The sequence below is a fragment of the Bufo bufo genome, chromosome 8 (assembly GCF_905171765.1).
Source record: "Bufo bufo chromosome 8, aBufBuf1.1, whole genome shotgun sequence".
Taxonomy (NCBI): Eukaryota; Metazoa; Chordata; class Amphibia; order Anura; family Bufonidae; genus Bufo; species Bufo bufo.
In genome coordinates, this window is record NC_053396.1 from 36,463,289 (window position 1) to 36,479,530 (window position 16,242).

The 16,242-nt window shown below is 43.9% G+C and overlaps 1 protein-coding gene across 5 annotated transcripts in view; it reads left to right on the forward strand.

Moving 5' to 3' along the window:
* DENND1A (DENN domain containing 1A) overlaps positions 1–16,242 on the forward strand; it is a 785,792-nt gene that overhangs the window by 349,462 nt on the left and 420,088 nt on the right. For all 5 annotated transcript variants that reach the window (XR_005774032.1, XM_040406251.1, XM_040406253.1 and 2 more), the window contains exon 10: positions 6,972–7,072. Coding sequence is in view for 4 of the 5 variants with exons in the window: in XM_040406251.1 (XP_040262185.1) it covers positions 6,972–7,072 (101 nt within the window). In the remaining variant the exon portion in view is untranslated. The remainder of the gene's footprint in view (positions 1–6,971; positions 7,073–16,242) is intronic.

Sequence of the window (16,242 nt, forward strand, 5' to 3'; positions counted from 1 at the left end):
TACATAGGTTAATGTGTTCTCCTGATAACGGGGGGTCAGAAGTTAAGTGTGGTGTGAAGTTGTACAGAATAGATATTACGCGGGTCAAGTGTTTTTATCTGTGTTTATGATTCCTCCTTCGTGGTCTTCATGGGCACTTCTCATTTTTAGTTTAATATTTCATTACAGATAAAAACTATATGTTCTGTGGGAGGCATCATGAAGTTGGTTACTCCACACTTTTTGTCACTCACGGGTTCCATATTGGTCATGAGTTGGCCCTGACGAAGATTAACGGGCGAATTGGAAGTCGCCCTCGGCTTCAAAAATTCCTCCATTACTCATTTCTCTTCTAGAACACTCTGACCTAATTTTGTCTGGCACATATCTGTGATGTGTCTCTTTCACAGAGTAATCAATGTGTTTTTTTTTTCACCAATTGGTCCATGATATCATAAGTCATGTTTCTAATGCTGCACAAAATGCAGATCATAAATCATGCCAAGCAGCCTTCTAGTTTGATGGCTGGAGTGAATCACCATTTCTCAGGGGGGTGATGCAATGTGTGTGACTGATGAGCGGGCACACATACCAATGTGGTCATTGAATGACTAGAAATACAAAAATAATCAGCTTTTTTGGGAGGGAACATGGACAAGGAAAGTTACTCTATGGGAACTATATTAATTAGACTTGTGTATTCTCTTTTTATACTTTTTGGTGCTTTTTTCACATATTTTTTGTGGAGTTTTAAGGTGTAGTTTTAAGTTAATTTATATTTAGTATTTTGATAAACTGTATACATGCAATAGATGTGTTATAATATAGAGGCATATATGTGTTTTTTTTTTATCAAGTTATTTTAGTTTTCATTATTTTGATTACCTATAGGTGGGGTTAACTGGATGTACCTGTGTTTCTGAATTTTGTTAATTGTCTGGTCCTGTTTGTGGTCTAATCTCTAGACTTGGTACTCTGATATTGGAAAAGATGGGCTCGGTGTAAAAAGCATTTCCAATATTGTCTGAGTTATCTCACAATCTGATTTCTGAGAGTACACCTTTGTTTTGTAGGAAGTTCATTAAAAATGTATGTTGTGTATATATAAATATCAGTATATATTTGGCAAATGCAATATGCATTGTGATAGGTAGTGCTCATACATGGCATATTTAATTTTTTTATTATTAAAGTGTCATCTATTCCATGGCACTGTACTTATGAAAAGGGGTGCACATACATAATATAAAACAAGTAAAATAAGCATGAACAAGAAGAGTTACAAAGTGGTTCATAAGGAGAGAGAAGCCTGCCCCCGAGGTCTTACAATCTACAAGGAATGGGGAAGGATACAGTAGGTGAGGATAGAAGATGGTCATATGGCGGTATAGAGGCAGCAGGGTAACCGTTGTAAGCTTGTCTGAAGAGGTGGGTTTCAGTTTTCCACTGTAGGCGAGAGTCTGATATGTTCGGCTAGAGAGTTCCAGAGTATGGGAGCCTTCACACGCTGCAGATTTTGCTGCAGAAAATTCTGGGACTGAAAATCAATTCCATTCACCTGAACGGGGCTTACAGAAATCCATGTGCTTTCAGCCCCAATAAAATGAATGTAACTGATCTTGGTTGCAAAATTTTCTGCAACAAAATCCGCATCATGTGAAGGCTCCCTAAGGGTGATGCACAGGAGAAAGTTGAGAGGTGATTGTGGGAAGAGGAGATCAAAGGAGAGTAGAGAAGGAGGTCTTGTGAGTAGAGATGAGCGAACTTCTGTTTTAAGTTCGGCGTCTAAAGTTCGGCTTCCGGTTAGCGGAGGATCCCGATATGGATTCCGAATTCCGTTGTGGTCCGTGGTAGCGGAATCAATAATGACCATTATTGATTCCGCTACCACGGACCACAACGGAATTCGGAATCCATATTGGGATCCTCCGCTAACCGGAAGCCGAACTTTAGACGCCGAACTTAAAACAGAAGTTCGCTCATCTCTACTTGTGAGGATTGAAGGTTGTGTGTGGGAAGGTACTGGGAGATCAGGTCACAGATGTATATAGTGGACAGGTTGTGGACTGCCTTGTATGTTCTAGTTAGTGTTTTGTACTGGATTATCTGGGTAACGGGGAGCCAGTGAAGGGATTGGCAGAGGAGAGAGACAGAGGAGTAATGAGGGGATAGTATGGTTAGTTCGGCAGCAGAGTTGAGGATAGAGTGGAGGGGTGTGAGAATGCTAGATCGAAGGCCACAGAGGAGTATTTATGCTGTGAATTTTCTGTTTCAGATTTTCCTGTAGAAAATCCACAGTAGCAGCAAAGTGGATACGACTTTAAAGGGAACTTGTCATATTAAACATGGTATTTGAGCTGCAGAGAGCAGGAGGAGCTGAGCAGATTGATATATAGATTTGTGGGAAAAAGATTCAGTAAAACTTATAATTTATTAATTTAACCTCCTGCTCATTCTGCGCTTTGAAGTCCAGGAGGCGCTCCTATCAGTGATTGACAGCTATATCTGTATACAAAGTCATAGAGGGAAGGCCGTCAGTCACGGATTGAAGTCCAGGAGGTGGTCCTATCAGTGATTGACAGCTATCTCTGTATACACAGTCATAGAGAGAAGGCTATCAGTCACGGATTGAAGTCCAGGAGGCGGTCCTATCAGTGATTGACAGCTATCTCTGTATACACAGTCATAGAGGGAAGGCTGTCAGTCACTGATTGATGTAAAGGAGTCGGTCCTATCAGTGACTGACAGCTCTCTCTGTATACACAGTCATAGAGGGAAGGCTAACAGTCACTGATGAAGTCCAGGAGGCGGACCTATCAGTGACTGACAGCTATCTCTGCATACACAGTCATAGAGGGAAGGCTGTCAGTCACGGATTGAAGTCCAGGAGGCGGTCCTATCAGTGACTGACAGCTATCTCTGTATACACAGTCATAGAGGGAAGGCCGTCAATCACTGATTGAAGTCCAGGAGGCGGTCCTATCAGTGATTGACAGCTATCTCTGTATACACAGTCATAGAGAGAAGGCTGTCAGTCACGGATTGAAGTCCAGGAGGCGGTCCTATCAGTGACTGACAGCTATCTCTGTATACACAGTCATAGAGAGAAGGCCGTCAGTCACTGATTGATGTAAAGGAGTCGGTCCTATCAGTGATTGACAGCTATCTCTGCATACACAGTCATAGAGGGAAGGTTGTCAGTCACGGATTGAAGTCCAGGAGGCGGTCCTATCAGTGACTGACAGCTATCTCTGTATACACAGTCATAGAGGGAAGGCCGTCAATCACTGATTGAAGTCCAGGAGGCGGTCCTATCAGTGATTGACAGCTATCTCTGTATACTCAGTCATAGAGGGAAGGCCGTCAATCACTGATTGAAGTCCAGGAGGCGGTCCTATCAGTGATTGACAGCTATCTCTGTATACTCAGTCATAGAGGGAAGGCCGTCAATCACTGATTGAAGTCCAGGTGGCGGTCCTATCAGTGATTGACAGTCTTCCATCTATGACTGGGTATAGAGATAGCCGTCAGTCACTGATAGGACCGCCTCCTGGACTTCAATCTCTGTATACACAGTCATAGAGAGAAGGCTGTTAATCACGGATTGATGTAAAGGAGGCGGTCCTATCAGTGACTGACAGCTATCTCTGTATACACAGTCATAGAGGGAAGGCTGTCAGTCACGGATTGATGTAAAGGAGGTGGTCCTATCAGTGATTGACAGCTCTTTCTGTATACACAGTCATAGAGGGAAGGCTGTCAGTCACTGATAGGATTGCCTCCAGAATGAGCAGGAATTTAATTGATTTAAAAACAGTTTATATTGAATCTTTTCCAACAAAGCTATATATCATTCTGCTCTGTAACATACTGCCTTAAAAATTGCAATTTAATGCAGAATGCACACTTAGAATTTGGATCTTCAATAAACAACAAGAAAATGTATAATAACTGCAGTTTGAGCACTAATTGCTCCTAAACCCAGGTATAACTAAGAAATGGCTGAAAATAATTTCCAACTGCTCACCAGATCCAGGGGACTTTAGCATATATGTGTATGTATATGTATATGTATATATATATATATATATATATATATATGAGAGAGATATGAGATATATAGATAGAGATTCAGCATTAACTAAGCCAATGTATTATTGCATCTTCCTCCCTGTCTTGTTAAAGAGACATACACGTTGTGCCTAGAAGAAGCTGGGGGGCTGCCAGTTGATGTGTACCACGCTCTGCATGTTTCATTCGAAAGAACAAGCTGCATTATTTTAACTCAAACTGTGCTCAGCAGAAGGCAAGACCTTGTAACTGGAAGCCTCCCAAGCCTCCGCAGACGCAGCTCCTTCTATTGTGAGCGAATAAACATACACACATAAACTGTTTAATTTGTCATTTCACTGATCTAACTCCGATCCAAGCAATAATGCAAAATACGGTGAGGCGCGCACCCTGTCCCAGAAATATAATGTGAGAAATACCCAAATTGTCTAATCTGGGAGACTGATCTGTGTTAAAGATGCACTACAGAGCAGCAGATCAGGCGTATGCCTCCTCGCAAACTATAAGAATTCAAGATCTCAAACGTTTCTACATTGGACACTTGTAGATACACAAATAGATCTGTAGCGATCCACCATTTTTTATGAAAAACTAGGAGATATTGTTTTGTTCCTGTGTTCCTTGCATTGAACAGTTTTACAATATGTTGCACACATACACTGGACCCTCATTCACTCTACACCAGACAAGGTTTAATTTGTAGAAAGTTTTTTCTAAGAGTATGTCCACACGGGGCTTATTTTACTGTTAAGATGCACACAGATTTGCCAGAGAAATCCACAGCATGAGGCTACATTCACACGACTGTATTTTCGGTCTGCGTCCGTTCCGCATTTTTTGTGTATTGCTCACGGACCCGTTCACTTCTGTTTGACCGTTAAAAAAAAATGCAGTCAGCACACGGATGTCATCGGTGTGCTGTGCGCATCATTGGTGCATCCATATAGAACATGTCCAAATTCTTGTCTTTTTGGGGCCTTTAAAAAGTGTGGGATGCACAATTTGCGGGTCGCAAAACAGACACATGAATGCGCAGAACCTGGAAGCAGGTCAGGGGATCTACCTGTAAACATGAATGATGCAGTGGCAATAGTTTGATTATTATTATTACTAGCTACATTGGTAACAGCACATGTGCAGCTAGTAATATAAACTTGCCAACCTCTATAAAGCTAATCTGTCGCCATTGGGGGAAAAAAGTGAACTACTATAATCACCACTGTCACTCCCCTGCAGTAAGTACGCAACTACCCTGGGTTCTATATGTTAGTGAATGTGTGGCAAGGTTTATTTTAGTGCTTCTTCCCCTTTAATTTCTTGTAATATAGTTGGTTAGTGGTACCAGGCTGCATTCCTGAGTTCTTAAGTAACTGTATATGTGTACTGCACACTGAAGATCTTTAGGAGGTGCCAGAAAGCTAGAAAACATCTAGGCATGTAACAAAGAGCTTAGCTCCATTCAAGACATCATCAGGGTAAGATGTGTCTTGCTACTACCACCTCTCTTTGTATCATCGGCCAGATGCCATGTTGGGAACTGGTCGATAGGGAGCTTGGTCATTTGTTCACAACTTTGGTGACTCTTACTTACTTTACTATATTTTCTATTTATGTTATAATACTTTAGTAAACTTTTTATGCAGCTAAGGGTGGGTTCACACTAAAGTCTTCTGTTTTGCATTGCGTCATAATGCAAGTCTATGGGCAGAAGAACGGATCCGTCCTTCCGTCTTATGGATACCTTGTTATAACGGAAAGCCATAACGGCATCCCAAATGCTAAAGGGCATTCCGTTTGCTTTCCGTCCTAATAGAGGTCTATGGGAATCAAAACGGATCCGTCTGGGTCCTGTTATGCAAGACGGAAAACAAAGTCCTGTCGACAGGACTTTGTTTTCTGTCTTGCATAACGGGACCCAGACAGATCGGTTGTGATTCCCATAGACTTTCATTAAGACGGATCAAAACGGAATGCCTCTAAAGGCTTCCGTTTTGACTTCCGTCTTATGGATTCTGTTATTTTCCATTATAACCATGTTATAACGGGAAGCAATAACGGAATCCAGAACGCAGATGTGAACCCACCCTAAGCCATACTAAGCCTATTTATTCCCGGATCTCAGACGTCACTGTAATACAGTGAAGCATCAAGGAGTCCAGTTTCACTGAGCTAAGTATTCCGGGAGATGCTTTACATTGCAGGACATGTTTGCCGACTTACTGCAGGGGAGGGAAAGTGAATTCATAGATAAGGATTACATCGGTGGAATCTGTGACCCTTCAGCTATCCGTTCACTATAATAATTTTAGGTGTTCATGATGTCAGATTCTCCTTAAGGGAAAAGTTTACCTTTGGCTGTAGAAGTTATCAAGCCTGCTGCATGTGAAAACCCTACACATGTGATATTGATGGACAATCCTGAGAATAGAGGTCATCAGTATAAAAATCCCGTAAATTTTCTTTAAGGCCTCTTTTAAATGAGCAATGTTTTTGGGTACTGTCTGAGTTTAGAATGCCCAGCAGCCAGACTGAACACTGACCCAGAAACTTCAATAGATTTACCCATATGGTTGATTTCCGCCAAGGCCATCAGTCAAAGTCAATAAAATCCTTTGCAAAAGAGATCATAGCAGATCTGTCGTATCCATCATGGTTTGTGTAATAAGGGAAACAATGATACCAGTGTGAACTAAACCGTTTAGACTGATATAGAAGCTACAACATGTGTGGCATAAAGTAGAACACTGGTCAAGAGAAAAGTTAACTTTCTAAAGTATTTTGTGGGTTGTAAGGTAAAAACAAGAATACAAATTATTAATCTGTTACACTTATTTTTATTCAGGTGTCACTGACTTGCCTTATATTGTTGTTATTTCTGTTCTTGTCTTTGCAATTACCTTACAATTGTCATATCCTTGCAGCTGACTGCCTGTATCCATGGATCGTCCGCCATGTTATTTCCAATGCACTGGCAACATGTTTACATCCCCGTTCTTCCTCCGCACTTGTTGGACTACTGCTGGTGAGTCTGTTTATCCCAGATCTACTACTAGTTTTCAATATACTGAGTTATAAACTCCAGAACAGAGTAATGTCATTTACAGGTCGTAAGATTTTATTACCTGGTACTTCTGAGCAGAGTACTGTATGTAGCTGGTCTCTACACTGCCCTGAATATTGTAGGCTTAAGTAAGTCTAAGAGAGGCAGTATATTTAGTGATAGGGACCCATCTGCGGAAACCACCTTGACGCCTGGTAGATGGGCCAGACACACGTTTGAACAAATATGTGCGCTAAGAGCTCCCATTAACTTTATAGTCGGTATTGTACCACTTTTATTTAGAATGACCCCCATTTCTTAGCTCTATTGTTTGTATGTATAACGGTGTACAGCCATCTTGTTTTTTATAATCATGTTTGCTTCATGGATATGCATCTGTGATTCTGAAGGTTCTAGTCTAAATTCTCTTGTAAAAAGATTTTAATAGTGATTTGGAATATTAGAAAACAGTCTGTGAATGAGAGCGGAGTAGGTGCACAGCCACTAAACAATAGGCAAAGCTTTCTGCTTCTGACTCTGACCATGGGTTGGTGGGGATGTCAGGTGCCAGACTCCCACCGATTTGATATTGATGACCTATCCTGGGGATATCTAGAACCTGGACAAATGATATGACCATAAAAAATATAATATAAAATCAGTGTATTCTTCTCTTAAGCTGTGTAACTGACCCGCTGTGCCAGCTAACTGGTTTGGCTTTGGACTAAACCCAAGGTCGTTGTCTTGGTGGTCCCCTGGTATTCACCCTTTATGGGGATCTGGCCTTTGCTGCAGGGGATCCTCCAGACCGCTACCTCTTGGAGTAGTCCTGGTGTAGTTGGCAGCTGACCCATGGGGATCGGATACACCGATGTGAAGCACTAAAGGCTCAGGCAACACTTATAGTTTGAAAAAGTCCGAGGTCAGGACAGGCAGCTGAGTATCAGTGATGATAAACGAGCAGGAGTTCAGTACCCATTTGCTTTTTTTCCCACAAAAAAAAAAAAAAAAAGTCTATCCTCATCCACGTGCCCAATCCACAAATCGTATTCTAGTGATGGGAGTGTGAAAAATGCGGAATGCACAAGGACAGTGTCTATATTTTGCAGATCTGTGGTTTGCGGACTGCGGCACGGATACAGTTGTGTCTATGAGGCCCAAGAGTGGCATCTTCTCACAATTTCACTTCAGAATTTTTTTCTCCGTGTAGTATTTTCATTATGATTCTAAAAGATGTGACCACAAAGAAAATACAAACAACCACTGTAACGGATCTCCTGGCACCCCGACCGGGTACCTCCGTTGATAGTTGCTCCTAGTGCTTTCCGAGGACTCCAAGCACTCCACTTGACACCGTACGCACTGCAGACCCCACGAACCGCCGAAGCTTGGTTGAGGGCTCGCCGTCTCCTACCCACCCTGGACCTACGACAAGGCTCCAGGCTCCAGTGGGTGAACCTCTCCTAAAACCAGAGAGCAGGAACAGCTCTTAAAAGAGCTAGTAGTTATAGCCAGGGGAGTATAGCAAATCTCCCAGCGTATAGCAATCCCCCAGTGTTGAACAGTTACCCAAACACCAGCCTCAACATGATGAAGGATAAAACAGGCACACTTTATTGAGGGCTACCCGCCCGTATTTATGCAGGTCCCCATCTGGTGGACACGCCACTAGGGGACCAGAAGGAAGACTATGACACAGGACAGATACGTAGCAACTCAGGATACACAGACACAACACATCCCCACAATGCATCATGGTTTCCTCCTCTCTGCCCTGGAGACACTCGAGGAGCAATTCAATTATCTCTCAGGACAAAGGGAAATTGCCAATACACATGTGGAGACAACAGGACAGAAATCACCACCCAAACACACAATGTCACAACCCCACAGCAAACACAGACATTTAACATATTCCCAGATAGCTCAAGTCTGAGTGCATATCATTAGGTGAATGGCACTCAGAATACACGAATACAATACAATTAGCTATCTGGGTACCCTCACATAACATAAAATACAATTCCAAAGACAGATTTAAGTCTTCTCCTTTAAAGTTAGTATGGGCCATAATCCTGAGGCAAGAGGCTGGTAAACAGGCCTCTCCAAAACCCAGTGGCGAGGTTGGTTTCGCCACAACCACCATACGGTGCTCCCCAATCTCTGCTGTAAACGTTGCTTTGGACCTTACTTTCTGCAGATACTTTAGGACTACACAGGCTCCGGGCTTTATCATAGTCAGTCGTGACTAAGCCCTGCCCCCTGTCCGCAGAACTTCCGGTTTTGTGATTTCATGCTGGTGCACACAGTTGGTTTCCAGCAGAAAGTGGTGGAGACGGGGAGATAACGGCTCCTCTCTGCCTGCAAGATTTCAGCAAAACTGCTTGCTGACACTTTTGCAGGCATCTCTCAAAGGCCGAATGCACACGGCCCATGTTCCGCGGCCGAGAGAGGTCCGTGGTAACCCGGCCGGGGATTCCTGTTGACAGCAGGAGTGCACGGCGTCATTGGTTGCTATGACGCCGTGCGCTTCATGCCGCCGCTGCACTACAGTAATACACTCGTATGATCTATACGAGTGTATTACTGTAGTGCAGCGACGGCATGAAGCGCACGGCGTCATAGCAACCAATGACGCCGTGCGCTCCTGCTGTCAACAGGAATCCTGGCCGGGTTACCACGGACCGCTCTCGGCCGCGGAACATGGCCGTGTGCATTCGGCTAAAGGGACAATTTGTTTACATGTATTTAATAATTTTTTTGTGTCTAGAGTTTTATTGTCTCTTAAGCTGCAGCACTAATCTGACCTCTTTTCTACCATGTAGCAAATGCTGAGCTGTGTGAGCAGCAGTACGTCAGGACAGTTTTTTTGACCTTTAACTGTAATCAACAATGTTTCTATACCCTGACAACAAGCAGAGATCCTGAAAAGCTGATTAAAACAATACCTGTCTTATGTCTGTCGGTGGTTTCGTTGCGGAGAAAAGTTAACTTTTCAAATTATGCAAGTGAACTTTTCGAGCACCAGGAGGCAGGCTCATGCGGTTCGAATACCCCTCTGCTTTTAGATTAACAGCACAAGATGGCACTCGCGTCCAGAACAGTGCGTGCACATAACATCTTCAGCTTCATCTTGACGGGCGAAGATGTGCGCATGCACCATTCTGGACGTGAGTGTGGTCTAGCTCTGTCAATCTAAAGGCAGGGGGTCATGATGAAAAGCAAAGGGCCGTACCCGGAGCAGTGCTCGAACCACATAAGCCCGCCTCCTGGTGCTCAAATAGTTAATTTGCATAATTTTAAAAGTTAAAGGGGTTGTCCACTTTCTGGTGATTGTTGATCAATGTGTTCGTGAGATGATTATATGGCACTTACCAATATAGTCCCTTGTTGAAATTCTCCACCATTTTTCTATATTTTATCAGGTATGCTCCCTTGTTTACAGTGGAAATGTATCCTATTCTGAGGCATGATGAAGTGCCATCTATTAGAGATTTAAAGGGGTTCTGTAACTTTTTATTACTGATAGATCATCAGCATCTTAACGGCAGGGGTCCGACACCCGGGACCCCCAGCGATCAGCTATTTGAGTGCTCACTGTAGCGCTACAGCCTTCTCACTGTTTCCTGCAGGCCAGTGACGTCATGACTATTAGCACTGGTCTGGGCTGTGAACTGGTCTGTGCTGCACCCAGACCAGTGATAATAGTCATGACGTCACTGGCCTGCGGGAAACCTGCCTTCTTAAACAGCTGATCGGCGTGGGTCCGACATTTGGGATGCTGATGATCTATCCAAAGGATAGATCCTCAGTAATAAAAAAGATGCAGAACCCCTTTTAGCTATGTCCACATCTACGGCAGGCATTCTGGTATGTTCCGGTATTGCTGGAGCCTGACAGATCCCATTCACCTTAACTGGGTCTGCCAGGTTTCTGGCATGAATACTGGCATTCTGCTGGGCAAAAAAAACACTGCATGCAATGGTATTTTGTCTGACAGAATGCCAATATTCATGCCGGAAACCCCCGTTATAGTGTATGAGATCCTTCGGGTTCTGGTGGTGTCCTGCTCGGCCGAAACATAATACTGGAATGCCTGCCACTGGTATGGATGTGGCTTTATTTTAACATTTCACCATAAGACCTCATACACACTACCGTGTGACTGCCGTGTCCGTTTTGCAGACCGCAAACCATGGATCGGTAAGACACGGGCACCAGCCATGTGTACTCCGCATCGCAGTGCCATCCCATTGACTTCAAAGGGTCTACGATCTGCAAGATGCATCTAAAAGTAGGGCCTATCTTTTGCGCTGCAGAGGCTGGAACCCGGAAACACATGGACGTTCTTCCGTGTGCTTCCGGCTCCGTTCCTCTGCCCCGCAAAAGATAGGACATGTCCTATCTTGTGCTGCACCTCAGTGCATAGTGCATACGGCTGGTGCCCATGTTTTGCGGATCCGTTGTTTGTGTGAATGGGATAAGTAATCTCAAAGTTGCAAAATGGACAGACTGTGAAGTACAGTCGTGGCCAAAAGTTTTGAGAATGACACAAATATTAGTTTTCACAAAGTTTGCTGCTAAACTGCTTTTAGATCTTTGTTTCAGTTGTTTCTGTGATGTAGTGAAATATAATTACGCGCACTTCATACGTTTCAAAGGCTTTTATCGACAATTACATGACATTTATGCAGAGTCAGTATTTGCAGTGTTGGCCCTTCTTTTTCAGGACCTCTGCAATTCGACTGGGCATGCTCTCAATCAACTTCTGGGCCAATTCCTGACTGATAGCAACCCATTCTTTCATAATCACTTCTTGGAGTTTGTCAGAATTAGTGGGTTTTTGTTTGTCCACCCGCCTCTTGAGGATTGACCACAAGTTCTCAATGGGATTAAGATCGGGGGAGTTTCCAGGCCATGGACCCAAAATGTCAAAGTTTTGGTCCCCGAGCCACTTAGTTATCACTTTTGCCTTATGGCACGGTGCTCCATCGTGCTGGAAAATGCATTGTTCTTCACCAAACTGTTGTTGGATTGTTGGAAGAAGTTGCTGTTGGAGGGTGTTTTGGTACCATTCTTTATTCATGGCTGTGTTTTTGGGCAAAATTGTGAGTGAGCCCACTCCCTTGGATGAGAAGCAACCCCACACATGAATGGTCTCAGGATGCTTTACTGTTGGCATGACACAGGACTGATGGTATTGCTCACCTTTTCTTCTCCGGACAAGCCTTTTTCCAGATGCCTCAAACAATCGGAAAGAGGCTTCATCGGAGAATATGACTTTGCCCCAGTCCTCAGCAGTCCATTCACCATACTTTCTGCAGAAGATCAATCTGTCCCTGATGTTTTTTTTGGAGAGAAGTGGCTTCTTTGCTGCCCTTCTTGACACCAGGCCATCTTCCAAAAGTTTTCGCCTCACTGTGCGTGCAGATGCGCTCACACCTGCCTGCTGCCATTCCTGAGCAAGCTCTGCACTGGTGGCACTCCGTTCCCACAGCTGAATCCTCTTTAGGAGACGATCCTGGCGCTTGCTGGACTTTTTTGGACGCCCTGAAGCCTTCTTAACAAGAATTGAACCTCTTTCCTTGAAGTTCTTGATGATCCTATAAATTGTTGATTGAGGTGCAATCTTAGTAGCCACAATATCCTTGCCTGTGAAGCCATTTTTATGCAACGCAATGATGGCTGCACGCGTTTCTTTGCAGGTCACCATGGTTAACAATGGAAGAACAATAATTTCAAGCATCACCCTTCTTTTAACATGTCAAGTCTGCCATTTTAACCCAATCAGCCTGACATAATGATCTCCAGCCTTGTGCTCGTCAACATTCTCACCTGAGTTAACAAGACGATTACTGAAATGATCTCAGCAGGTCCTTTAATGACAGCAATGAAATGCAGTGGAAAGTTTTTTTGGGGATTAAGTTAATTTTCATGGCAAAGAAGGACTATGCAATTCATCTGATCACTCTTTATAACATTCTGGAGTATATGCAAATTGCTATTATAAAAACTTAAGCAGCAACTTTTCCAATTTCCAATATTTATGTAATTCTCAAAACTTTTGGCCACGACTGTATATAGCAGCTTGTATAATACAGTTCCTGTGAGTAGTATCAGTTGCCGTTGCAAAATTGTATGGACCTCTGTATAGCAGACATGTGCAAGGATTTGGACAGAGAAGCTTTTAATTGCATGCGCTTTTAATGAGTTTAATTGCTGTGTAAAGTAGCATCAACACAACGGAGAGAAGACACGTAAGTCAAACAGACGCCGCAGGATTCCTTGAGCCTGTAGCTCCTTATCCTCCAGTGAGAAGGTCCGCACTGCGCTCTGTCCTACGCGAGCTGATGCCTCATCACATTTTATAATTAAGTTACTAAGGAAGCCGCACTGTGGGAGACATGGAAAACAGTGGAAGGTTCTCCCACTGCTCTGTTTGTGCTTTTAACTTTTACACTAATGATGCTGCATGAGAGAAAATGTTTGCTCGGAAACTCAATTTTTTTTTTTTATATTAACTCCTTTGTGAATTGAATGTTTGTTACTTTTAAGTAAAAACTTTGCAATTCTAACAGAATTCCTGTTGAAGTTCTGATTCGTGTTGTCTCCAGACTTGTTACATCAAGAGAAAGTTGCTAATTAATACTTCTGTTTTTGTCAAAAGATGAATAGCTAAGGAGCATTACTAACTGTAGCATGATCATGGGGAGAATGGAGGAGAGGAGGGGGGCTCGGGATGGGAAGAACCACATCTTGGGGTCTATAGGTATGAGAGAGAGCAGGACTAGTGGGATGCGGATAGTAAATAATCCGTACAATTTGTTAGCTTCAATTAGTCCAGTCCAGGGATGGCCAACCTGAGGCTCTCCAGCTGTTGCAAATCTACAACTCCCAGCATGCCAAGACTCCCTTCAGCTATTCGCCTGCAGCAGGGCATGGTGGGAGTTGTAGTTTTACAACAGCTGGAGAGCCACAGGTTGGCCATGCCTGGCCTAGTCTAAATGCACAAAAAGTCCAATACATTATAAAATGTATAAAATTTGAAACACAGTTTATCATTTATAAAACTAGTGACTGCTAAATTTTGTGCATCTATAAAAAAAATCTAATAAAATTAAAAATCCAAGCTATGAATGTAAAGGATTAAACTTTGATCAAACTTGAACCTGAATTTGGCAGCTTATATGCTATCAATGTACTGATGGAAATGGCCATTGGAGGGGCAACCGATTAGTCACTGGCTTGAAAAATTAAATGATTAAACTAAAGTCTCCTGGGTATTGGGTTTGTGTGGTGGTTGCATGTGGTTACTTGCTGCAGCTTTAGGCTAGGGCTACACGGTGTCGCTGAAAAGTCACAACAATTTTTTATGATAGTCGGTGGTGTCACACTATGACATGCGCCATGCCGCGACTGCTATGTGGCAGTCGCACAAAAATCCAACTTGGATAGATTTTTTGGGACTGTCGTGTCGCAGGCACAGCGTGTCGCATGTCTTAGTGTGACACCATAGACTCCTATTGCAAAGAATATCATGCGACAAAAAGTTGAACAACACATGTCCCTGTGTAGCCCTAGCCGAAGTGAGTTTCTCATATGTTATGACCTTGGGGTATATATTTTTGTGCTATATGCGCTAGAGTTTTCCAAATGCGAGCAGGAACGGGGCGTGGCCTAGCGGGATATGTGAGCGGACGTGCGGTACAGAGCTCCTCTGCTACCTCGGACATTTATCCTGGAAAAAAATCCTAAAGTCGGCTGATTTCGGTTGTACCCTGTGGATAGAATCGTAGAGGACACATATACGTTGGTGGGGAGGTGAAAACCGAGCTCTATGACCCGCAAAAAAGACCAGAAAAGTTTGGAGAAGGAGAGCCAAGATGGCGCCGGCGCCACTCCGGGACGCTCCGGTCGGGTCACAGAGCTCCAGAAAGGCACGGCAGCCAAACTAGAGAAATATGCCCGGCTGTCATCCGTGACCCCTGTGAAAGGCACCCCGAGAAAGCCTGGAACTAAAGGTGGGCTGTCTGATGAGGAATCTGATATGGAGGGACCCGATCCAGAGGATATGCTGATGGCGCAGTCTGGCCTAACCTCAGCGGCGCCTGACTCTGATACAGAGGAACCTACTTTGAGGGATGTCATGCAGGCTATATCCAGGTGTGGAAAGTCGCTCAACACCCTTACAATGCAGATGGGGCCATTAAGGAGGATGTCTCCATAGTGCGGCATGATATGCAAAAGTTGGCAGACCGCACAACTGCCCTGGAGGGCCGGATGGGCGAAATGGAGGACGTTGTGACACCTCTGACTACAAGTATGAGGAATTATTCCATGAGACTGGATACCATTGCTGCGAAACAAGATGATCTGGAAAATAGATCCCGACGGAACAATGTACGTGTGGTGGGGGCACCGGAGAGAGCAGAGGGGGGAAACCCGTCTGAATTTTTTGAATCCTGGCTGAGGGACAACTTTGGCGCAGACGTTCTAACCCCTTTATTTGCTGTGGAGAGGGCCCATAGGGTCCCCATGCGTCCGTTGCCACCGGGTGCCCCACCTAGGACAGTCCTGATCAAAATCCTGCATTTTAGAGACCGGGACATTATTCTGATGAAAGCGCGGGATAAGCCTGATCTGTCGGTTGATGGGCATAAAGTAGCACTCTTCCCGGATTACTCCCAAGATGTTCAGAAACGGAGGGCTAAATTTGCGGATGTGAAAAGGCGTCTAAGGGCACAAGGGGTGTCGTACTCTATGATGTACCCGGCCAAGTTACGAGTAGCTGCAATGGTGAACACGCACTTTTTTGAGGATCCTAAAGAGGCGGCAAGGTGGATAGATCGACATGAAAGGCAGCTGGCAGCAGACCATAAATGACCCACGTACTGAGGGGTGCCGTAGGGTTTACTGAATCAGGTTGTATGATTGATGTGGCCTGGTTATGCTTGGGTGTGAATGCCCAGGAATGCTGTTATGCGGGATGTGGTTATGTGAATGGGGATCCTGATGTAATGTCATTGGAAAATATAATGTTAAGGGTATAACCATCACTTACTCTATTCTCACTTATGTTTGACCGAGGAGCAAGGAAAGGGGAGGCTCTGTACACCCGCTTAAGGTGATCACTGTATAGTAATTATATACCC